The 26,314-nt window shown below is 39.9% G+C and overlaps 1 protein-coding gene across 1 annotated transcript in view; it reads right to left on the bottom strand.

Moving 5' to 3' along the window:
* Positions 1 to 26,314, bottom strand: part of LOC132868547 (Na(+)/H(+) exchange regulatory cofactor NHE-RF2) — a 150,212-nt gene that overhangs the window by 25,960 nt on the left and 97,938 nt on the right. The window contains exon 3 of the mRNA XM_060901512.1: positions 23,852 to 24,049. Within this exon, the coding sequence (XP_060757495.1) occupies positions 23,852 to 24,049 (198 nt within the window). The remainder of the gene's footprint in view (positions 1 to 23,851; positions 24,050 to 26,314) is intronic.

The following is a 26,314-nucleotide window of genomic DNA, read 5'->3' as shown; positions in this document are numbered from 1 at the left end:
TCCGTTGTGTGTAGTTGTCGATGTTGATTTTAAAAGTAAATTACACAGGGAAATGAATACTTAAGTCTAAGTAAAAATGCTGTGGTGAGTGTGCATGGAAGAAGAGTCCTGGGGCAGAAATCCTAGTTTCTCGGTCATTAGCCTGTGCTCCTGATGAATGCTACAGCATCTGGAAGGTTAATTCAGTGTCACGCTGATGAACGCTACAGCGGCTGTAGGTGACTTCACTGCCGCGCTAATGAACCCTACGCCAGCTGGAAGGTGACTTCACTGCCGAACTAACAGTACCAACTTGCGGGCAAGCTAGTATTGACCTTCGAGAATGCTGATATGCTTATATGAAGAGAGTGTGTATGTATGAATAATAATAATAATATTGGCTGGCTTTTTTAAAAATGGTATATTAGATATATTCCATTCAGCTAGCATGATATATCATGCTAGCTGAATGGAATATATCTGATATACTACTCAAAGCCAGCCAATATTATTTAAATATATTATTCAGATCTGTGATATATTTCGTATGAAAAATACAGGTTTTTCAACACAAGAAGATAAACTTCATATCTTCAAGCCAACATGTGATTTTCTTTTCATTTATATAAACACATTCACAAACAAAAAGTACCCAAATTTATCAAAACAAATCATCAATATGCTCACGAGTGACATATTGTAAAATATATGTTACTCAATGTCCCGGATATAGTTCGTATGAAAAATATGAGTGGTTAACTTCTCAGTAAAACACTCGTGTCCACACACACACACACACATATATATATATATATATATATATATATATATATATATATATATATATATATATAAACTCCATTATAACCATTGGGGGACGTCCAAATAGTTTGTTATTCCAAAAAGTTCATAATACTGAAATGGACCCACTTGTCACACCAAACACTCAATCTTATGTAAAACAAGACCAACTGTGTTTATATTTATGCTTAATTCACTTACATATTTATGAAGTAAAGGAAAAAAGTCACTCTTAAGTCAATGAAATAAGTCACACTCGCTGTTGTTTGCTTGCCGCATCTTCTTTCTTTTCAGTCCATCATGTTGTCTGCATTATGGACGAAGTCTCTGAGCTCTTTTTCTTTTGCTTTAAAAGTTGAAAAAAAAAATCAGAATACCATATTCTTTAAACAAATTTGTTACTTTCTCACCATGCTTTAGATGGTTCAGGATATGAAGTTTATTTTCAACAGTCTGCGTGCGCACAGTGCGCCTTGAACTGCTACTCACGTGCACGTGCATAGCACCATTAGGACTAATTACCATGCACCTGTTCCAGATTAGAGCGCAATCACAGCATGCACTTATAAGGACACTCACTACACACAGACTTTGCGAAGTATACATGCTGTACCTTGTGTCTCATGTTACTAAGCTTTTTGTAGCACTGTTGATATTCTGGTTTCTGACTCTGTTTTGTATTTTGCCCTTTGTCACTGCCTTTGATATCCTGTCTACGCCTTGCTTGGTTATTGCCTGGTTCTCGATTTTGATTTTTGATCAGTGATTTGGATCTATTTGCCAGCGTGTTTTTAAATAAAACTATTCCTGCGATCATATCTATCTATCACCTGCATTTTCTGACAGACGGAGAGACCCTTATGTTTTTGGTGCTTACAGAGTAAAGACTCGAGCAAAACTGCTTTTAGCTCATAAAATGAAGTACTTTTACGGGAATTTTTGAAGTCAGTGATTGCTGTTCTCAATAATTATTAGTGACTGACACCTAAGTGAGGTTTGTTAAGCCTTTGTTTTTTGCCGTTAACACATATTATTAACTTGACTGTGGACTCCAACTCATCTCATCTCATCTCATCTCATCTCATTATCTCTAGCCGCTTTATCCTTCTACAGGGTCGCAGGCAAGCTGGAGCCTATCCCAGCTGACTACGGGCGAAAGGCGGGGTACACCCTGGACAAGTCGCCAGGTCATCACAGGGCTGACACATAGACACAGACAACCATTCACACTCACATTCACACCTACGGTCAATTTAGAGTCACCAGTTAACCTAACCTGCATGTCTTTGGACTGTGGGGGAAACCGGAGCACCCGGAGGAAACCCACGCGGACACGGGGAGAACATGCAAACTCCACACAGAAAGGCCCTCGCCGGCCCCGGGGCTCGAACCCAGGACCTTCTTGCTGTGAGGCGACAGCGCTAACCACTACACCACCGTGCCGCCCCCGGACTCCAACTCATTGTCATTAAAGACGAGGGACATGAACTTAGTTCATTATATGCAAAAGTTTGTCGTAAAATAGTTGTTATAGTGGGGTTGCAGTGTATATCAGTTGAATGAACACCCATGCATTTTCTTTTCTTTTAAGCATCCAATCATGTTCGTGTCAATTCATCATCTGCTGTGTCCTTCTCATGCTACACCATGTAGTTAATGCAATCAATATTCATGTGCATCAGAAGATGGACAAGCCATTGGACTGCAGTGTCAACCTTGAGAAAGAACACTCTGGCCCTACCCCTATGTTTCAATGTTGAAGTAAGAAAAGACTTCTACAAGGAGATGTCTCCTCTCCCTCTACAGAGGGTATGAACTCCAATTAAATTGAAACTGCATGTTGAGGTCAGTTTTGCTGATTTGCTAACCATAGCTTGCTATATTTAACTAAGTTAGCATATTTACTGTGTGATGGGGTGAGCTAGCAGGTGGGTGGGATTTGGCAAATTACTAAAATGAGGGTGGAATATAATGTAGTGATTTTTTTCTGTTCAATCTTTGTGATGCACTCAGATTTTCTACTCAGTAAAAAATGTGCTAAAATTTATCTTCAGTAACTGCTTTATACTAGTCTACTATACTATACCAGTAGGAGGAGGAGGAAGAGGAGAAAGAATAGTAATCAAATATACCATGCACTGAGAGGCTACAGTAATTATGGATTCTCTTCGGTGACTGGCATAGTACTTGTATGATGCCACTCACCTCAGAGAATCCATAATTACCAGTGCCTCTCAGTGTATGGTATATTTGATTTATATCCCTCATCAAATAAATTCCAAACTATTTGTTAATATTATATCTCGGCATAAACTCACTGGAGGCAGTCATCTTTGTTGTTTATGTCGGAGTGACCTTCGACCTGCACATGTGCAATGTACCATGCTACCACCTGCCTCGCTAGGCATGATCATGATCCATAGATCCACACACACAGAAATGCTCATGGAGCCACAGCTGTGACTCAAGTCAACCGTATACTTGAAATTGTGACTTTGGTTCATGGTATATCCAGGATATACCATGACTGACTCACACCATATCCTTTTTTAATTATTTTTGATGCCATGACATACATTGCTTAATCAATGGTGGAACTATTTTATGTCATGTGAGACATCCTTGGCCAATCCCTGCACGGGAATTTTTTGATGAGGGATATAACTATAGTTATCTAAACTTTCATGCAATTTATTTTAAGCATACACTCACAAATAAAGCACAGTGGTGTAGTGGTTAGCACGGTCGCCTCAGAAAGGTGAGGGCCTTTCTGTGTGGAGTTTGCATGTTCTCCCCGTGTCTGCATGGGTTTCCTCCGGGTGCTCCGGTTTCCCCCACAGTTCAAAGACATGCAGTTAGGTTAACGTGGGGCGGCCTTGGGCTAAAGTGCCCTTGAGCAAGGTACCTAATCCCTGACTGCTCCCCGGGCGCTCTAGTGTGGCTGCCCACTACTCTGGGTGTGTGCATGTGTGTTCACTGCTTCAGATGGGTTAAATGCAGAGGATGAATTTCATTGTGCTTGAGGTGTGCATGTGACAAATAAAGGTTTCTTCTTCTTCTTCTAAAGAATTCTCCTTGGGTTCTTTGGAGATTTAAAGACTCTAATCTTCTAACATTTTACTTGAATGCTAGACACTCTTTTGTAGAGCTCTATACACTAAGCATTATGGGTTTCTCAGAGAAACAAGCCCAAGAACTCTTATCCTCTCCATCACAGCTTTTTTTGAAGAGGGTATTCATGCTTCTACCATGTTTTGGCCACCAGGTGGCGCTGCACACTGTTCCTATTTTCCCACAAGGCCGAGAGTTGAGAAAGACAAAGAAAATAGGTCAGTCATTTTCCACTTTAGCATATCTACAGTTATATTTTGATTTTAAACAGCATGCCTGAATATAAAAATGATTAAAAATATAAGTTTCTCCTGACAGTGACGTACGGAAGTAGATCTTTTGCCATTTGATCAAGTTTAAGGTCATTTTCCCTTCTCTGGCATCTTTTACCAAATGAGTTTTCCCTTTTTCTTCCAGTTCCCCCTTCGGTTAGTCTCTTAGCAACTAGTTTGGCTGTGGGATCAGGTTCACCAAATGGAAACAGAGAGAGAGGAGAGGGGAACAGAATTAGGTCGGAAAATCTAATCTTGAAAAAAGAACCCTGCTTTGAGAAAACAAGATTATGTTTTATTATACGAGAGGGATTTTATATCTACATATATTGAACATTTTCATCAGGTTTGGAAAAGAGCTGAAGGGCAGGTATCACAAGGCCATCAAATATTGATGCAAGAGGCCACTGTTGTGGCAATAGTGTGGGTTTCAGGTGACACTACTGTGTGTGTGTGTGTGTGTGTGTGTGTGTGTGTGTGTGTGTGTGTGTGTGTGTGTGTGTGTGTGTGTGTGTATACACGCGCATAGATGCAGAGAGCTCTTTAAAATTCAACCAGCATATGCAAAAGTGCAAAAGAGTGTTAAAGAGCCTGTCCTGTTGCTGATAACGTACGTTCTGAAAGAGAAAGACATGGTGTGCCTGTAGAATGAGAAACTGCTACTTTTCAGGGGTTATAGGAATCAGCTAAAGGAAAATGCAAGACAAATCTAATGCAAGTAGCTGATCCAGCTGATCAAAACCTGTGGTTGTACAACAGAGTTCTCATTTTCTCAGGTCAGGATGACATCTCATTTATACAATCAAGTCGGACTTCTTTCTCAATTTCATAATTCTCTACTTCTTTCCTATAGACCCCTATTCAAACAGTCTCTCTCTCTCTTTCTCTGTGGCTGCACTCTTAATTCAAACTCAGTGAAGTGAAGGGGAGAAGGAGGGAGGGATTAGCAGAGTGAAAGGAGTTGCAAGTCTCTAAGTTTCCAGCAAATCAACAACAAATAACACATCCACACACTCACAGTGGGCCAACTTTGATTGTGCACATTTATACACAAACCCCTGCCCTAAAGAAGTACTTCAAAATCTTTTCGCTTCATCACGATTGTGACTTTGAACAAATTTCCTTGTACTGGATAAAGAACAGAAAACCTTTTTACTCCAAATTGCCTTATAATAGAAGTCAAAAGGCAATTGTTGTTGCAGTCGATAAACAATTATGCAAAACATGCACATTCACCAGACACTTTATTAGGAACACATGTACAACCACGATTCCAAATAGTTGGGACAAAGTACAAATTGTAAATAAAAACGGAATGCAATGATGTGGAAGTTTCAAAATTCCATATTTTATTCAGAATAGAACATAGATGACATATCAAATGTTTAAACTGAGAAAATGTATAATTTAAAGAGAAAAATTAGGTGATTTTAAATTTCATGACAACAACACATCTCAAAAAAGTTGGGACAAGGCCATGTTTACCACTGTGAGACATCCCCTTTTCTCTTTACAACAGTCTGTAAACGTCTGGGGACTGAGGAGACAAGTTGCTCAAGTTCAGGGATAGGAATGTTAACCCATTCTTGTCTAATGTAGGATTCTAGTTGCTCAACTGTCTTAGGTCTTTTTTGTCGCATCTTCCGTTTTATGACGCGCCAAATGTTTTCTATGGGTGAAAGATCTGGACTGTAGGCTGGCCAGTTCAGTACCCAGACCCTTCTTCTATGCAGCCATGATGCTGTAATTGATGCAGTATGTGGTTTGATATTGTCATGTTGGAAAATGCAAGGTCTTCCCTGAAAGAGACATCGTCTGGATGGGAGCATATGTTGCTCTAGAACCTGGATATACCTTTCAGCACTGATGGTGTCTTTCCAGATGTGTAAGCTGCCCATGCCACACGCACTAATGCAACCCCATACCATCAGAGATGCAGGCTTCTGAACTGAGCGCTGATAACAACTTGGGTCGTCCTTCTCCTCTTTAGTCCGAATGACACGGCATCTCTGATTTCCATAAAGAACTTCAAATTTTGATTCGTCTGACCACAGAACAGTTTTCCACTTTGCCACAGTCCATTTTAAATGAGCATTGGCCCAGAGAAGATGTCTGAGCTTCTGGATCATGTTTAGATACGGCTTCTTCTTTGAACTATAGAGTTTTAGCTGGCAACGGTGGATGGCATGGTGAATTGTGTTCACAGATAATCTCATCTCATCTCATTATCTCTAGCCGCTTTATCCTTCTACAGGGTCGCAGGCAAGCTGGAGCCTATCCCAGCTGACTACGGGCGAAAGGCGGGGTACATCCTGGACAAGTCGCCAGGTCATCACAGGGCTGACACATAGACACAGACAACCATTCACACTCACATTCACACCTACGGTCAATTTAGAGTCACCAGTTAACCTAACCTGCATGTCTTTGGACTGTGGGGGAAACCGGAGCACCCGGAGGAAACCCACACGGACACGGGGAGAACATGCAAACTCCACACAGAAAGGCCCCCGCCGGCCCCGGGGCTCGAACCCAGGACCTTCTTGCTGTGAGGCGACAGCGCTAACCACTACACCACCGTGCCGCCCTTCACAGATAATGTTCTCTGGAAATATTCCTGAGCCCATTTTGTGATTTGCAATACAGAAGCATGCCTGTATGTGATGCAGTGCCATCTAAGGGCCCGAAGATCACGGGCACCCAGTATGGTTTTCCGGCCTTGACCCTTACGCACAGAGATTCGTCCAGATTCTCTGAATCTTTTGATGATATTATGCACTGTAGATGATGATAATCAAACTCTTTGCAATTTTACACTGTCAAACTCCTTTCTGATATTGCTCCACTATTTGTCGGTGCAGAATTAGGGGGATTGGTGATCCTCTTCCCATCTTTACTTCTGAGAGCCGCTGCCACTCCAAGATGCTCTTTTTATACCCAGTCATGTTAATGACCTATTGCCAATTGACCTAATGAGTTGCAATTTGGTCCTCCAGCTGTTCCTTTTTTGTACCTTTAACTTTTCCAGCCTCTTATTGCCCCTGTCCCAACTTTTTTGAGATGTGTTGCTGTCATGAAATTTCAAATGAGCCAATATTTGGCATGAAATTTCAAAATGTCTCACTTTCGATATTTGATATGTTGTCTATGTTCTATTGTGAATACAATATCAGTTTTTGAGATTTGTAAATTATTGCATTCCATTTTTATTTACAATTTGTACTTTGTCCCAACTTTTTTGGAATCGGGGTTGTATATCCAGGGCGGCATGGTGGTGTAGTGGTTAGCACTGTCGCCTCACAGCAAGAAGGTCCGGGTTCGAACCCCGTGGCCGGCGAGGGCCTTTCTGTGCGGAGTTTGCATGTTCTCCATGTGTCCACGTGGGTTTCCTCCGGGTGCTCCAGTTTCCCCCACAGTCCAAAGACATGCAGGTTAAGTTAACTGGTGACTCTAAGGCTACGTTTACATTACGTCGAATCAGCGGATCATCAGATTAACGTTCTTAAAACGATTCGCGTTGACACTAAAACCGTTAGCCGTGCACACAGCAACACCAATACGCGGATACGCTCGGCTCCGCAGGCATCCTGCGCTCCAAATCACTCCACCCTGAACAGCGAGTGCCCTCTGGAGGGTGCGCACTCCGGCCCTGCGCAGCTCACAGAGCGCGCGGGTGAAGTGAACAAGCCACGATTCGGGACTGAGCCGCTGTGTGTGTGATCCCAGCGCATATCACTTATTACTTGCAAGTGGAAGGATGGCAAGCCTAAAGACAATCATAACTACACAATGGGCAGTATTTGCATCAGTATTTGCAGTATTTTCATACTTTATACTCTTTAATGAAAGGTGATACAAGGCGGAAGTCCGCGCCGTTTTTCAGCAGTCGCGTCACATGACCAATGCCAGCGAATCAGGAAGGTGGATGTCACAGTGACGTTGTCCAATGAGACGCCAGCTAGAGCTCAGCACAGCGTATCCGCGTATTCTCAATGTTTACACAGCACCGGACCAGATACGATCTAGATTGAATACGTGGACGCTGGCGGATTCCCGTTTCCCCGCTTTTTCAGGGGGGTTAATGTAAACGGACAGTGCGTCCGCGAAGAAAACGAGACAGATACGGTCTAGTGTAAACGTAGCCAAAATCAACTGTAGGTGTGAGTGTGAATGGTTGTCTGTGTCTATGTGTCAGCCCTGTGATGACCTGGTGACTTGTCCAGGGTGTACCCCGCCTTTCGCCTGTAGTCAGCTGGGATAGGCTCCAGCTTGCCTGCGACCCTGTAGAACAGGATAAAGTGGCTAGAGATAATGAGATGATACATGTATATCCACTAATTCATGCTATTATCCAATCAGCTAATCATGTGGAAGGAGTGCAATGCATACATTCGTGCAGATACAGCTTCAGTTAATGTTCACAGCAAACATCAGAATGGGGGAAAATCAGTGACTGTGGTATGGTTGTTGGTACCAGACAGGTTGGTTTGAGTATTTCAGACACTGGAGACCTCCTGAGATATTAATGCACAGCAGTTTCTAGAGTTTATACAGAATTGTGTGAAAAACAAAGACATCCAGTGAGTGGGAGCAAAGTTCTGACAGGAAAAGCTCACCATTCGGCAGCCATCTTGCTAACAAGCAGTTCTTTCGGGCTAACAAGATCAAGATGAACGCAGAGTCATAAATGCACTTTCAGTGACCACAGGGACATAAAAACTGCATGTATACAATCAGCAGTCAAATCTGATAAAAAAAACAACAGACTTTAAAAATGTGGTGACTTTGCCCCAAAATAATGTTTAAAAAGCCTTTTCCCCCACAAGTTACGGTATATTTCAACCACGCATGTGAAAGGTTGTTACAAGTTTACTTTTACTACGCATGCACAACTTGCATCAGTGCAGCAACATAATTAGCTTAATATATTTCCCGGTTTGGCAGATGATTGGCTTTTTCATAGGAGGAGTGGGATATGTACATACTTCCGCCATCTTTAGCATAACAGACTTTTACCATAGATTTTTATTCAGGATTCTTTTAGTGGCTTGTGTCCTCCCTTATAAAGTCTCTGGTGGCAGATCTGCAGGAGGAAATGCCTTGTGGAAGTGAGAGGCCAGAGGAGAATGGCAAGACTGGTTTGAGCAAACAGGAAGGTTACGGTAACTCAAATAACCCCTCTCTACATCTGTGATGTTTGTAATGTTTCCAGTACTTTCAATGCCACAAAGAAGTGACACTGTTGTTCCTAATAAGGTGACTAAAGAGTGTAGAATGTAAATAGTACTCAGAGATATCTGTAAACGAGATATTTGTAAATGTGTATCATTTGTAAGTATATATTTGTAAATATGAGTATATAAGTAAAGTATATATTTGTAAATGTGTATATTTGTAAATAAGAGATATTTGTAAATGTTTATACATTTATACTTTCACAGATGGGACTACTTTTTCAGAGGGAAGAATCTGTGGCTCTAGATAAGTTTGTGGGGGTTTGTGTGTATAAACACTATATATCAATATCTTGGGAAAAGTGGAAGTAGCCAGAATTACTTTTTACTGTATTCCTCCAGCGTTTGAAATTTTGATAAAACTACATAATATCTTTAGTAATACAATCTCTAAATGTCTCACACTGAAACATTTATTATTAGAGTAGACTAATTTTATACTATAATTTAGAATTTTGCTTCATACAGTTACAAATTTTACTGACAAAATTCAATAACTACCTTTTGGTTTTCTTTTGTAAGTGGTTTTCTTTTTGTTTCTCAGGAAAACATATACCAAGTAAACCTGAAAAATGCTGGTATATTCCTTTATCTAACACACACACACACACACACGAAGAGAGAGAGAGAGAGAGAGAGAGAGAGAGATTGTGGTACCCTGAAATCCACCGAAATGTTTTCTTTTGAGAATGCACTAATTCATGTACAAAATCAAATGCGACATGTGCTTAAAAATAAGAAAAAAGAAAGGATTAATCCAGCCAACTGGCAAGGGAACTTATGCTATATCTGTGTAACTATGCTATATCTATAATAATGAACTATGAACACATTCATAAGATTTTATATAGCATTTTATTTTACAACGCAAGTACACTATACTTTAGAGCATCATAAATTCTTAAAATATAGCACTATATATAGTATTTGTAACAACTGTTGCTGTTTATGTTAATTTAAAAAACCTTTATTGCAGTGAACAATGCAACTTAAGGTATTATACACTGTATGGACTCTATGGTCAAATATCTGTGGACACCTCACCATCACAATCATATGTGCCTGTTAAACATCCCATTCTAGATTTAGTCCCCCATTTCCTACTATAATAACTTTTGGGAAGATTTTTTCCACTAGATTTTGGAGTGCGGCTGTGGGATTTGCTAACTCTTCCACAACAGCATTAGTGAGGTCAGGCACTGATGTCAGGTGAGGAAGCCTGGGGTGTAGTTGGTATTCCAGTTCATCCCAAAGGTGTTCAGTGGGGTTGAGGTAAGGACTCTGTGCAGGACATTCGAGTTCTTCCACTCCAACTTTGGCAAACCAGGCTATTATGGACTGTGCTTTGTGCACAGGGGCACTGTCATGCTGGAACTGGGTTGAGTCCCTTGTAATACTACAGCATACAAAGACACCCTATATAATTGTGCGCTTCCAACTTTGTGTTGACAGTTTGGGGAAGAACTATATATGGGTGTGATGTGATGGTCAGCTGTACACAAACCTTTGGCTATGTAGTGTATATCTGTATTATATTATATTATATTATATTATATTATATTATATTATATTATATTATATTATATTATATTATAAAGTATTATAATTAGGTTATAATGTTATGTCTGTCAATAATCTACTCTTAAATGAAATGCATATACATTTAGTTACTTGTTAAAAAATATCAGGGCAGGTCACAGTGGGTCTGCAATATAATTATATTTATTCTATCCACATTCACTGGATATGATCAACCGCACGCTCTGATTGGCTACTCTACTACTAGGATATCAGCTCATATACTGTGAGTAGAGAAAAACAAAATGGCGTAGCGTGTTGCTGAACCAAGCAAGGATGAAATAAAAACTTTACTCGAAAACAACCCCCCAAAAAATACAAAAAAAGCAACAAAATATGGAATAAAAGTATTTGATAGTAAGAATGTATCTTTTGTATTTTTCAAGAATTATTATTGTAGCATTTTCCACAAATTGCTACTGTCATTTCGCCGGTTTGTTTACATTCTAAGTGGAAATGATTTTGTTGGATGTTTTGTATAAAGTTTTATTTATCAAATTTGCAAAAAAAAAATGCTCTGTTTCTCAAAATCCAGTGAATGTGGCTAGAATAAAACAGTTATTTCACTCAATCTCTTCGTACATGTGTCAGTAACAGCGCTGAAAACACAAGCTGGGAACAGCCTCTAAACATACAGTGCTCAGCGTGAATGAGTACACCCCCTTTGAAAAGTAACATTTTGAACAACATATCAATGAACACAAACAATTTCCAAAATGTTGACAAGACAAAGTTTAATATAACATCTGTTTAACTTATAACGTGAAAGTAAAGCTAATAATATAACTTAGATTACACATTTTTTCAGTTTTACTCAAATTAGGGTGGTGCAAAAATGAGTACACCCCACAACAAAAACTACTACATCTAGTACTTTGTATGGCCTCCATGATTTTTAATGACAGCACCAAGTCTTCTAGGCATGGAATGAACAAGTTGGAGACATTTTGCAACATCAGTCTTTTTCCATTCTTCAACAATGACCTCTTTTAGTGACTGGATGCTGGATGGAGAGTGATGCTCAACTTGTCTCTTCAGAATTCCCCATAGGTGTTCGATTGGGTTCAGATCAGGAGACATACTTTGCCACTGAATCACTTTCACCCTGTTCTTCTTCAGAAATCCAACAGTGGCCTTAGATGTGTGTTTAGTCATGTTGGAAAAGTGCACAACGATCAAGGGCACGGAGTGATGGTAGCATCTTCTCTTTCAGTATAGAGCAATACGTCTGTGAATTCATGATGCCATCAATGAAATGCAGCTCACCGACACCAGCAGCACTCATGCAGCCCACATACAGGGGCTTCAAAGTTTGGGAGAATAGCAGGGTACAAATAATTTACAGCAGGGTGCAAAATGGTAAAATGTCTGCCAGTGGTAGACATAATGCACGCAAAGCGTGCAGGGGGGGTTTCAAAGGGGGATGCGCTCCCCTTTGGGCACGGAAAATTTTATGAAATGCACTGAGAAATGGTGGCCTCTGGTAACTTTTAACAGTGAAAATAAAGAGTAATCAATACTATTTGGAAACTTGAAATATGAAACCATACCTCAGTCATTTTATCAAATTTCAGAAATATTTGCAAACAAACACATAAAAAGTAGTCCGATTGAAATCCACATATGGATGATATAATAATTTTAAGTCTGATGTGCACTTTGACTAAGCTAAGGTGACAAGTTTCTCCAGATTCTCTAATACTATTGAAGAATATGGTGAAATCTTGAATACAGATGAAGAACAAAAACAACTTCAATTATAATCAAAATGTTTATTTTTTGGCAGTCAATAAACTGTTACATAAAATGCAGCTACATGTACTTCATCAGCTGACTTCATCGTTATTAAAAAACAGCAGCTAGCAGCACTCATTGACAGTCTCAGCATTTCTATTGAAAATAACTTTTATCCAAATCTCATCAACCTAATCATGTAGGGGCCTACTGAATAGAAATTATATAAATCTAGTTATTTAGTGCGGGTTAGGCACAACAAATATTATATGAGTGTGTGTATATATATATATATATATATATATATATATATATATATATATATATATATATATATATATATATATATATATATATATACTGGGTGCGATTTGCTGGGGGGGATGGTGGGGATCATCCCCCCTTCTGGTTTTTATCTCTGCTGAAAAAAAATCCTCGGGGACAACCCCGTCAATAAAACAAACAAACCAAAAAAAAAAAGTTGACATGACAGGCATGTTGTGACACAGTTTTCTATGGTCTACATTGCACTCACTTTCAAAATGACCTGAAGTGGCAGCTTTGATATTCACGAACGTCCCCAGCAAATAGATACATTGTAGATAATAACAATATCCAGAGTGTGAACATGGATTTAGCGCCATGAATCACATCCTTATTGATGAGCGCAACAGAATGAATGTATCCACACTGACAGCCTTCTTTTCCTCGCTGTCAATGGGCCAGACGTGCGTTCCTTCCCTGCTGAGAAATTCGCAGAAATGTGGATTAAAGAAGGGCGAAACGCGGCGGATAGCGCACCGACGGGAAAGCAGAAAAGGCCACATGAACTGCGCCATCAGAGCAAACTGTTCATTTAGTATTCATGTATTTTAGTGATTTTCGAGTCACTGTCCATTTAATCCTGAGGGAGAGAAACATCACAGCAACGCGACAAGCAATGCAAACTTTGTTGTGTGTTAGTGTTCGTGTATTTAGTCAGAGAGATAGGAAGATGTGTTCGTTTTCATTTAGTGTTATTCATTTGATATCATCGGATGTTATTGAGCTGTTAGCCTATTGTTACCTTAATTTTGTGACGTTTCATGATTAAAAAAAAAAACATCCCCCCTTTTGGTTTTTTGACAAATCGCACTCTGTATATATGAGAGAGAGAGAGAGAGAGAGAGAGAGAGAGAGAGAGATGCAAGTACGAATTTTTCATGGGGCGGGATGGTTTGGAACAGGTCATCTAAAATTGGGATAACATTTACCCGGGACGGGTATTTGAGGCGGGTCGTCTAGCTTAAGCTTGATTAGCGTTGTTACGCACGCAGTTTGTTTTTTCGAGCAGCTGTTGAACACAGAGTCAACTTTACGATCTGCGATTATAATATCTTAAGCAAGGCTGAGAAACGGTGGACTAAGACGTATTTATTTTTCTATATCAACACAATGACAGAATAAATTTGCGTTCAAAACGTACTTACCTTTCCTCTAGACCTTTTTAGCCACGCATCCAGCATGGAGCCGCTTGCAACTCTCTTTGTCGCCATTTGTGAGTCACATGATGGTATGAACCATTCACAGTCCATGGAACACTCTAAGCCAATCAGAGTACGGCTTACATATGGCACAAGGGGCAGTAATGGCTGCACTCATGTCGAGGATGTAAACAAAGTTGACGCGGCAACGGACATACATGACATAGTGGATGTAATTTACGTCCACAACTTTTTTTGCCGTCAGAAATATTTAATATTAAATTTTGTGACTCGACTGACAATAGCCGGTGGCATAACAAGCCACAGACGGCGATTTGCCGCCGGTGACCGGCTACTTTTGAGACCGCAGACATAAGGACACTTCCACCACCATGTTTCACTGAAGGCACCATGCATTTTTCTTTGTATTCCTCACCTTTGCAACACCATACAGTTTTGAAGCCATCAGTTCCAAAAACATTTATCTTTGTCTCATCACTAGAGTCCCGGTAGTCTTCATCTTTGTCAGCATGGGCCCTGGCAAACTCTAGGCGGGCTTTTTTGTGCCTGGGCTTTAGGAGAGGCTTCTTTTGTGGACGGTATCCATGCATGCCATTCCTCTGCAGTGTACGCCGTATTGTGTCACGGGAAATAGTCACCCCAGTTTGGCTTTCTACTTCTTTAGATAACTGCAGTGAACTTGCATGCCGATTTTCTTCAACCCTTCTCATCAGAAGACGCTCCTGTCGAGGTGTTAGCTTCCGTAGACGACCTGGACGTCTCTGTGAGATGGTTGCAGTTCCATCTTTCTTAAATTTTTGAACCACTTTTGCTACGGTATTCTGACTGATAAGTAAAGCTTTGCTGATCTTCTTGTAGCCTTCACCTTTGTGGTGTAAAGAAATTATTTTCTTTGGGGAATTCTGAAGAGACAAGTTGAGCATCACTCTCCATCCAGCATCCAGTCACTAAAAGAGGTCATTGTTGAAGAATGGAAAAAGATTGATGTTGCAAAATGTCTCCAACTGGTTCATTCCATGCACAGATGACTTGGTGCTGTCATTAAAAATCATGGAGGCCATACAAAGTACTAGATGTAGTAGTTTTTGTTGTGGGGTGTACTCATTTTTGCACCATCCTAATTTGAGTAAAACTGAAAAAATGTGTAACCTAAGTTATATTATTAACCTTACTTTCACGTTATAAGTTAAACAGATGTTATATTAAACTTTGTCTTGTCAACATTTCGGAAATTGTTTGTGTTCATTGATATGCTGTTCAAAATTTTACTTTTCAAAGGGGGTGTACTCATTTACGCTGAGCACTGTAGATGCTCTGGATTACAGCACCCAAGAGTCACAGCGCCCTCTGTCACCTGATTACTAATTGCACCTGTCTCTCGTTCCTCAACAATCACCTTGTCTACTTAAGCCCAAGCTCTCACACACTCACGTCGCAAAGTATCTAGTGTTTCCATGCCTAACTTTACTGAGCTGTTTACTTTCTGCCTGACTTCCCATGCGTAGACCGTTCTCTACGTCCAGTCCCCAACCTCACTCTATAGTTTCATAGCTGCCAACATTCTGAAATTGTAAATAGTAATACAAAGTTGGGTACTGAGTCTTGGTGGGGGGTCAGGGGGGCAAAGCCCCCCCCCGCCGCCAAAGCTTTCTAGCAAAACTACCCTGAAAAATCACACCAAAACAAAATAGTTTGACAAAATTTATCCTACAAATTAAACTATCATCTTACATTAATTTCCAAAGTTCTTTTCAACAATGGAAACAAATTTACCTGGAACTAGAATACATATATCATCAAAGCAATTTGGCACAGATCAAACATAAAAGGAACCTCTTGTAATCAACACCAAACATAAAAATGTCTCAAAACATGCTTGGCACAAAGTGAAACAGCTCAAAAAAGTGTCAATTTCAACTTGCTTCTTCATGTGACTACAAATCAAACAGAACAGAATCAACAACATACCCCGGGCATCAAATCGTGCCCGCCAATCACAACGCAAGGTTTTTGTTTGGATTCTTTGGGCGGGCTTTTGCAGGAGTGACAACAAGGCTGCGCGACGCTGGAGAAAGCACAACAGGAAAGATGGCTACGGCTATTGAACAGCGCTCGTTTGACTCCGCTTTGGAATCAGTTTTAGAAGAATTAGGAGTTTTCGTTGAAACATGAGCAGGAAGAGGCTCTCCGCTCATTCCATGATCGCTGAATCTTCACCAAAACACTCGACGCTCCAATGGTGTCCCTCTCCACATGCTGTTTGTTTACCCCATAGACATATAAACATAGACGCCACATTGAGCTGGTGGCCCTGTTGCTGGGATACGTCAGAGTGTCCGCTATATTGGATGTGGCAAATCTTCCCTGTAAACCAATGCAAGTAAATGGACTGAACTTCATAAAGCCCCTTTCTACAATAATATTTAACTCGATGCCTTTTATTCACCCATTAAGACACACACGTATATATTTGGGAAACAAACAGGCATCAAAACAACACATAACTTTTAATGTGATGGTTATAAATAGTGTGCGAAATACCCTGTACACCGCAAACTAGCGACAGATACGCGATAGATAGCTCAGGTAAGCTAATCAGTCAGCATACCGCAGCAAGCTACCAAAACCTGAGGCCAAAATAACCAACCTACAAGACTGAATATGATAAATGATGGAAATAGTGGAAAAACTGGAACTAGTGAATGAAAATAAAAATTTACTGTTTTATTTATTGAGTCACCACACAGACCTACTCTCGTTGAATAAAGTGAGCTGAATGACCGCCAAACTGAGTTCGGCCAGGTTCTAACGTCATACCAAAACAAAATACATCACTGATTCCTTCATATTCAGAAAGGTTAAAAACATTCATCATACGTTCAAAAACGTTCATCATAGTGTGGCACTGTATTATCTAATTCTCACTGCTTATAACTATACACCTACCTGGTGGAGATGAGCTGGGAAACTGAAGACTGAAGGAACAGTATTGAAAAGTATTTTTCCAGTCTCACCTGTGAAAGGTAATCCCATGTGATCTCATTTGGATGGTAAACCTGTTGGTACAGTTAAACGCAGCACATGAATGAGGCATCTTTATTCTCGGCTACTGTCTAGACGCTATACCAGAGACGGTTGAAGAATCTCCACTTTGCGACATCCAATATGGCGGCGAGGATGACGTATGATTCTACGCAGAATGCGGCGTCTATGTTTATATGTCTATGGTTCACCCTCCCCCACTGCTTTCTGTCGCTCTGACTATGTCACAGTCACTGTTGCGCTGATTGGTCAGAGCGTTGGCCTATACGCACAGAGACAGTTTGAAAGACAACAGGTTCAAATACGAATCCCACCGGTGATAAACTTTGAAAATGACCCATGAAAATTGGCAAAATCGTATTTTATTGTAGTAAATTCGTATTTTCGTAATCAAAACGACAAATCGTAATAAATACGATTTATTCGTAGTAGTTGGCAGCTATGTAGTTTTCTCTGCATTATCCTGTTTGCCGATCGACCAACCCCTGCCCGTTACTCTGACTATGATCCCTGCTCTTCGTTTTGGCTCAGTCTGCAGTTTGCTTCTCCACGCTCTCCCCTGTGCCTGCATCCGTAAGTGCCTGCACCCCAACAACATGGCTTATAGCCAACTTGGCACTATGTGCTTCTTCGGCTATCAGCTCATTTATGACTCGATTTTGTGGAATAACTGTTAAATATACACAAATCCTTGGGAATTAGCAACATACAGTGGATATCAAAAGTGTGCACACCCCATTAAAATGATAGGTTTTTCTGATGTTAAAAAAATGAAACCATGATACATAATTTAAAAATTTTTCCCACCTTTAATGTGACCTATAACTTGTACAATTCAACTGAAAAACAAACAAATCTGTTAGGAGGAAAAACAAACAAAAAATGTACAATAAGCTGGTTGCATAAGTGTGCACACCCTTAAACTAATACTTTGTTGAAGCACCTTTTGATTTAATTACAGCATTCAGTCATTTTGGGTACCGACCTGCCATCAATTAAAATAACTCTGATTAACCCCAAATAAAGTTCAGACATTTACTCAGTTGCATCCTCCAGCAAAAGCCAGGGTTCACAGAGAGCTTACAAAGCATCAAAGGGATCTCATTGTTGAAAGGTATCAGTCAGGAGAAGGGTACAAAATTTTTTCCATGGCATTAGATATACCATGGAGCACAGTGAAGACAGTCATCAAGAAGTGGAGAAAATATGGGACAACAGTGACATTACCGAGAACTGGATGTCCCTCCAAAATTGATGAAAAGACAAGACGAAAACTGGTCAGAGAGGCTGCCAAGAGGCCTACAGCAACACTGAAGGAGTTGCAGGAATTTCTGGCAAGTACTGGCTGTGTACTACATGTGACAACAATCTCCCGTATTCTCCATATGTCTGGACTATGGGGTAAGGTCAAAGAAAAACATCCACGCCTGGCTAAATTTTGCAAAAAAAAAAAAAATATATATATATATACATCAACTTTCCCAAAAGCATGTGGGAAAATGTGTTATGGTCTGATGAAACCAAGGTTGAACTTTTTGGCCACAATTCCAAAAGGTATGTTTGGCACAAAAACAACACTGCACATCACCAAAAGAACACTATACCCACGGTGAAGCATGGTGGTGGCAGCATCATATTTTGGGGTTGTTTTTCTTCAGCTGGAACAGGGGCTTTAATCAAGGTGGAGGGAATTTATGAACAGTTCTAAATACAAGTGAATTTTGGCCCAAAACCTTTGGTCTGCTAGAAAGCTGAAAATGAAGACGAATTTCAACTTTCAGCATGACAATGACCCCCAAAAAGTTTTGGAATGGCCCAGCCAGAGCCCAGACCTAAATCCAATTGAAAATCTGTGGGGTGATCTGAAGAGGGCTGTGCACAAGAAATGCCCTCGCAATCTGACAGATTTGGAGTGCTTTTGCAAGGGAGAGTGGGCAAATATTGCCAAGTCTAGATGTGGCAGGCTGATCGACTCCTACCCAAAAAAAATGAATGCTGTAATTAAATCAAAAGGTGCTTCAACAAAGTATTAGTTTAAGAGTGTGCACATTTTTTCAACCAGCTTATTGTACTTTTTTTATTTTTTATGTTTTTCCCCCTAACAGATTTGTTTGTTTTTCAACTGAATTGTACAAGTTATAGGTCACATTAAAGGTGGGAAAAGTTTTGAAATTATTTATCATGGTCTCATTTTTTTTTTACATCAGAAAAACCTATCATTTTAACAGGGTGTGTACACTTTTTATATCCACTGTATTGGGTAAAAAAAGAAAACCACTAGATACTTTATCAACCTTGCTTTATTATTATTATTATTATTATTATTATTATTATTAATCATTGTGAATTGCAACCATTGCTATAAAGTGTAATGCATTTTCAAGTAATTTTAACAATATGACTTATAAATATATTATAACACATTAGGAATGCATTCAAAGGTCATCATACACCTGGCCTTCACAGAAAGTGATACCAGGAATGGTTTAGAATTTAAACCCAGTGTAATTTTCCAATTGACATAGCCAATAAATGGAGTCCAATAATAATACCCAGTGTTTCCAGGTCAATAATGTAACAGCAGAAAACATTCACTTTCCATTTTTTCCATAAATACCATCTTGCTAAACTAATAAACAATGGAAAACTTAAATGTTATCACTGGTCAGGATAACTCATCTCATTCTAAGGCACAAAACACACTGCCAAGTGCACATCTCAATGGAAATCCAGGAAAGCTGAAGGTCAAAATATCCACTAATAACAAACAGCATGTTTCCTCTTGAAAAAGCCTTGATGAAGCCACAAATGTGCACAGGATTTAGAGTGAGGACTGAGCTCTGTGAAGACCACAGATACAGAAAAGTAACACTTAATCCTCTCTACCGAGCCCAACATGTCTTGTGCATCTCTGGCTGTGTAAACTACATTAAAGCTTCTTCTCTAAAAGAAAGAGGCAATGAAGCGAGCAAATTAGGCATTTGGACTACAGTTAACCCCAGTCACACTCCTTTTTTGTGGAGATTTAAGGTTATACCGTACTTAACAAGGTTTAAGAATAAACAGTTGATTGATGACTAGCTGGGTCAGTGGTCAAGGGTTAAAGTGCAAAACTAATTTGAGGCTGTCTCCTGCTCTGACTGAGAGGTTTGTGTGAGACCTTGGTTATGTGCCAAACCTTTAGGATCTGAATTCAATTAAGGTTAAGTAGGTGTGTGTGTCCTTACATTCATGCAATTCTCTCAGAAGCAGTGCATTTATATGCATGTACAGTATGTGTGTGAAACAATAAATATATAGATGTGGTGCATATTCTTTTTTTTTTCTTCAAAGTCCATGAATCAGTGGTATGTATTTCTCTGATTTATCTCAATACTGCAGAGCACAAGACAATATGCGGAAAGGGTTTATTATATATACAGTATATCTTCTATTGATATGTGAAATCCAGACTGATCATAGACTTGAGAAATACTAATCTATTCCCTACCTAGTTGACTTTAATACTTAATAACGGTATTGGCAATTTACAGCCCAGAATTAAGTAGTGATATTAAGTAGTGCTCGATCACATTCATTCTGCACGAAAAAGCAAATATTATTGTGACCAGTAGGTGTGAACACAATGCCCTGTTCTGCAGCTGTATTTCTATCTGTATCTGTATTTACATTTAAACATGAAGGAGGCATCATCTAATTTGGAAGCTTTATTTGTCTTTTGAATTAAATATAAAATGAAGCACTATACCCTTGGAAACACTGGACATCACTTGGAAAAAAAAAGTCAAGTTAGAAATACCAGCACTGTTAGCATGGCCTGAGATTTGTGCAGGTGTATCTTCCCGTGATATTTTCTGACAAATTTAGTTGGTACTATTCTCCACAATGTAATCATTCTGTGTAAACTCTAGAGACTGTTGTGTGTGATAATCCCAGGACATCAGCAGTTTCTGAAATACTCAAATATCTAGCACCAACACCCATGCCACGGTTAAAATTACAGAGATCACACTTTTTCTTCATTCTGATATTTTATGTGAATCTGAATGATTTTATGCATTGTGCTGCTGCCACATGATTAGCTGACTAGATAACTACAGAAATGAGCAGGTGTACAGGTTTAGAGTTCCTATTAAAGTGGATGTTGAGTGTCTCATCTCATCTCATTATCTCTAGCCACTTTATCCTGTTCCACAGGGTCGCAGGCAAGCTGGAGCCTATCCCAGCTGACTATGGGCGAAAGGCGGGGTACACCCTGGACAAGTCGCCAGGTCATCACAGGGCTGGATGTTGAGTGTGTTTATTCTTATTTTGTTTCATTTATAATGTTAAATTACTTTTAGGATACTTGTTGGTACTGCTGTAGTAAGTCAGTCAATCAGTCAGTCAATCAGTCAGTCAATCAGTCAGTCAGTCAATCAATCAATCAATCAATCAATCAATCAATCAATCAATCAATCAATCAATCAATCAATCAATCAATCAATCAATCAATCAATCAATCAATCAAAGCATGCTGAGGAAGAACTATGAATCAAGGCCCTGACCGTTCTGTATAACAGACTGAGTGTTGTACCTCTTACATTCTTGTATATTAACATGTACATCAGTTACTTTCAGTAGCTTTTGACTATGGTTAAAAAAAAAGGATTTAAAAATTCACCACTGTTTTCTGTGATCTACCTTTTCCCATATGATCTGAACCGACAGTCAGTCATTGACCTGCATCTTAATTTTTTTTAAAAATACACTAATAAAAGAATATTCCTTTTGTTTAACTTCAGAAAAGATTAAATAAGAAGTTTTAACAGGTTTACCTCTAAATGTTAGCCCTAACACTGGAACCTTGTTCCATAAATGATCAACAAAAAAGTTCTACCAGAGCAATGTGTGTGTTTATTATAATATATTAGATTGAGTGCATTATAATAAAATTGAGATTTAAATGATAGCTGACACTGCTGTCAGAGCGGCTGCCCAGCTGATTCCGCATTACCTTACAAAGTTAACAACAGTCAGAAGAAGCAGTATTTCCTAATGTGGCATGTTACTCAAAATATGTTACAAGACTTGTAAAACAGGGTAGCCTACATTTTAATGAGGGAAAAATTACCCAACAAAAATCTGTGAAAATGCATTCCTACACTGATTTGATAACCTACTGAAAACTAAGTGTGAACCTCCAAACAAGTCTGTCTAAATAAATATAGAGGAGAGCGGGGAGACTTGGGACAATTCATATTGCATTAGAGAGTATTTACCATGCCCTCTGACCACAACGTTAGTTTCTCAGCTTGTCACATATACTGGCCTTTAGGCTTCACTTTTTCTGTCCTTAATTTTTGCAGGGAGACATGAGACATTGAGGGGAGATATGGGACATTATGTTGGGAGACTTGGGACATAGTGGGGAGACATGGAACAAAAATAAAATACCTTGGCCTTTTAAATTTTTATTTACTGTCAAAACTTGTAGCACATAAACTGTAAGAACACAATGCTGGTACAACCAAAGAAAAATGTCAGTTTACCCAAAACCTGACTTGACAAAACAGTTCCATTTTCAAGAAGGAATGAAATAAGTTTAATCCTCATGCAGGTACATGCCCACATTTTTAACAACAATTTTAAACTATTTTATATTTGTAAACCACAAGAAAAAAACTAACATGAACTGTCCCAACTCTCCCCATCTGGCCATTATGAGAAAAAAAAAACCAAAACAAAACAACAAAAACAAAAAAACCCTTAAAGTTTTTCCCCCAAAATTTAAGTGTAATAAATAATACTATATATGGTAACTCTAGACTACATACTTTAATTCCTAATAAATCTCCAATTCACCAGTGTACATTACACCATAGAATGGAGGTGGAGGTGAAGTAGAAAATACAAGTTTTGGTTGACAAAAATATTTAATTCCACAAACCGTACTGCAGTGTCCAGCTTCAAGGCTCTAAAGGAAGTAGGAAAAGGGCAACATCTAACATAATCCATCCATCCATTATCTGCAACCACTTATCCTGTTCTACAGGGTCGCAGGCAAGCTGGAGCCTATCCCAGCTGACTTTGGGCAAGAGGCGGGGTACGCCCTGGACAAGTCGCCAGGTCATTGCAGAGCTGACACAGAGACACACAACCATTCACACTCACGGTCAATTTAGAGTCACCAATTAGCCTAACCTGCATAACTGTGAGGGAAACCGGAGCACCCGGAGGAAACCCACGCAGACACGGGGAGAACATGCAAACTCCACACAGAAAGGCCCTCGCCGGCCTTGGACCCAGGACCTTCTTGCTGTGAGGCAACAGTGCTAACCACTACACCACCATGCCACCCCTTCTGATATAATCTAAAACCTAATTGGTTGAAATTAATTTATGGGAATACAAACTGTCCTAAGTCTCCCTGCTCTCCCCTAACAGCTCCTGCTTTAACACTTTTACTGCAGCTGCAGAATTGAATAGTAATTAAAGACAATGTGAAGAAGAACATTAAGAGGTATTTTGTGCATTTATGATACCCTGAATTTAATCACTTATGTATTCATAAAAATAAATCTTGAGTTATCGTTAATATACGAACACTGTTTATCATCATTTTCTTCTTTCTCACCTCGATGAGCCTGTCTTGTGGTCGGAGGCCTGCACAGTCAGCTGGTGAGCCCGGATCCAGAGAGCGGATGTACTGACCCGGTCGGGACTTCTCACTGTGCAGGTTGAAGCCGTATCCTGTTTCTGCCTTAACCAGGTGACACAGTCTAGGAACGAGCTCGGACATGTCTGCTGGAGTGGACGGCACCGCTGGAGCCTCCTGAGACAGAGGGACACAGAGTGGATCCAATTAAACTAAGATTTGAAGAACAGGTATTAGTAGGTCAGTGGAGGTTATTTTCCCAAAATCCTCAAGAAGAAAAAGTTAGTGTATTATAAGAAGTGACAGAGGAAATAATCCGACTTGGTTGTGATCATTCCATCCCGCGCCATCTCAATTACTGCGGATGGCGTGTTACAGATGTGTCAGTCGTATGAATCTGTTGCACTTGATTCGACAAAAACAATCCATCCTAAGACATCTGTTAACAGCAATTATTATAATCTGATATCTCATTATCTCTAGCTGCTTTATCCTGTTCTACAGGGTCGCAGGCAAGCTGGAGCCTATCCCAGGTGACTATGGGCGAAAGGCAGGGTACACCCTGGACAAGTTGCCAGGTCATCACAGGGCTGACACATAGACACAGACAACCATTCACACTCACACCTACGGTCAATTTAGAGTCACCAGTTAACCTAACCTGCATGTCTTTGGACTGTGGGGGAAACCGGAGCATCCGGAGGAAACCCACGCGGACAACATGCAAACTCCGCACAGAAAGGCCCTCGCCGGCCATGGGGCTCGAACCTGGACCTTCTTACTGTGAGGCGACACCGCTAACCACTACACCACCATGCCGCCCCATAATCTGATATGGATACCAAAAATTAAACCTTACTGTATATTGATGTCTTTTTATCTTCAAAAGATGGGTTTTAAAGATAAGTCACATTACTGTAGAGCTTGTTGAACTTTCAGAAATTATTAGTTGCTCTCTACCACAATCTGTAGGTATTTTTGTCTCTGTCACTTCCCACACACCCTTTTGTTTTCCCCCCACTCTTCCTGCCATCTGAAATGCTAAGCCGTGAAGCTGAGTGCAAACAGAGAAAATATCAAGAGCTCCTTTTGCATCCCAGTCTCTTGCACACAGTATATTTATTTATAGCATATACTATATGTGCACATATAATGCACAAATACACACATATAAATAGAATAAACAATACTTTCAATGACAAATGATAAAGCCAGCATCACACTCTGTTGAGTGTGCCAGAAATGTTCAAGCTGAAGAGTCAGTGTGATAACATAATTTAGGACCAGTGTTAAAGACACACTCATCTTGAAAACGTCTAATTAATCACAGGAAGCCAGAGCAGACATACACAACCTACATAAGTAACATTAACCATGAGAACAGGTCTGGTGTTACAACCACTTGGGTCATAAGCTTGTAGTTTTTGCGTATTGTGAGACAGGAGTATCTTAAAAGGTGTGTCTGTGTTCTAGGACTGACTGTACTTCTGTCATTGTGATCACTGAACATGTGAGATTTTTCAGCGAGTTTTTCTATAAGCTCTTGCCACATGGGGTCTGACTCAGACGTAGATGACGCACAAACAAACAGCAGTGTACAGTTTAATCCCTGCTTGGTAATAAATGTCCTCCACTTTGTATCGCGGTCCTGATGTCAAAGTTTATTTTGCAATAATGACTAGCTGGCTCTACATTATTCTTTTCAAAGATGATAATATGACAAACATTTCAAGGTTTAACACATTACTCAAAATAAGGAGGGGGGAATGGGGTGCTACTTTTTTAAAGTACAAACATTCCAGTCTAAAAAGTGTTACCTAAACAAGTCTGACTTATAAAAGATTAGCTGCAAAAACTAATGGCATTTACATACTTGTCTTCACATTCAGAGCTAGCTGGACTAAACCCAGTCTCACAACTACAAATTCCTTCGAATTTGCACAAGCCATCCTACACTCACTGGCCACTTTATTAGGAACACCCATCCACCTGCTGTTTTATGCAGTTCTCTAATCAGCCAGTCCCTTGACAGCAACACAATGCATAAAATCATGCAGATACAAATCAAGAGCTTCAGTTAATGTTCACTTCAAGCATCAGAATGGGAAAAATTGTGATCTCTGTGATTTTCACTGTGGCATGGGTGTTGGTACCAGATGGACTAGTTTGAATATTTCAGAAACTGCTGATCTCCTGGGGTTTTCACACACAACAGTCTCTACAGTTTACACAGAATGGTGCAAAAAAACAAAAAACAGTGAGTGAGCGACAGTTCTGTGAGTGGAAATGCCTTGTTGATAAGAGAGGTCAGGGGAAAATGCCAGATTGGTTTGAGCTACCAGGAAGGATATAGTAACTCATATAACGGGGCAGATCCAGGAAAATGGGAAGGGGGCGTCAACCCAGTAAGACTGGGGGTCTGGGGACCACCAGAGGCCCCTG

The sequence above is a fragment of the Neoarius graeffei genome, chromosome 20 (genome assembly GCF_027579695.1).
Source record: "Neoarius graeffei isolate fNeoGra1 chromosome 20, fNeoGra1.pri, whole genome shotgun sequence".
Classification (NCBI taxonomy): Eukaryota; Metazoa; Chordata; class Actinopteri; order Siluriformes; family Ariidae; genus Neoarius; species Neoarius graeffei.
The sequence above is the reverse complement of the archived record's forward strand: the minus strand, read 5'-3'. Positions and strand labels throughout refer to the sequence as shown.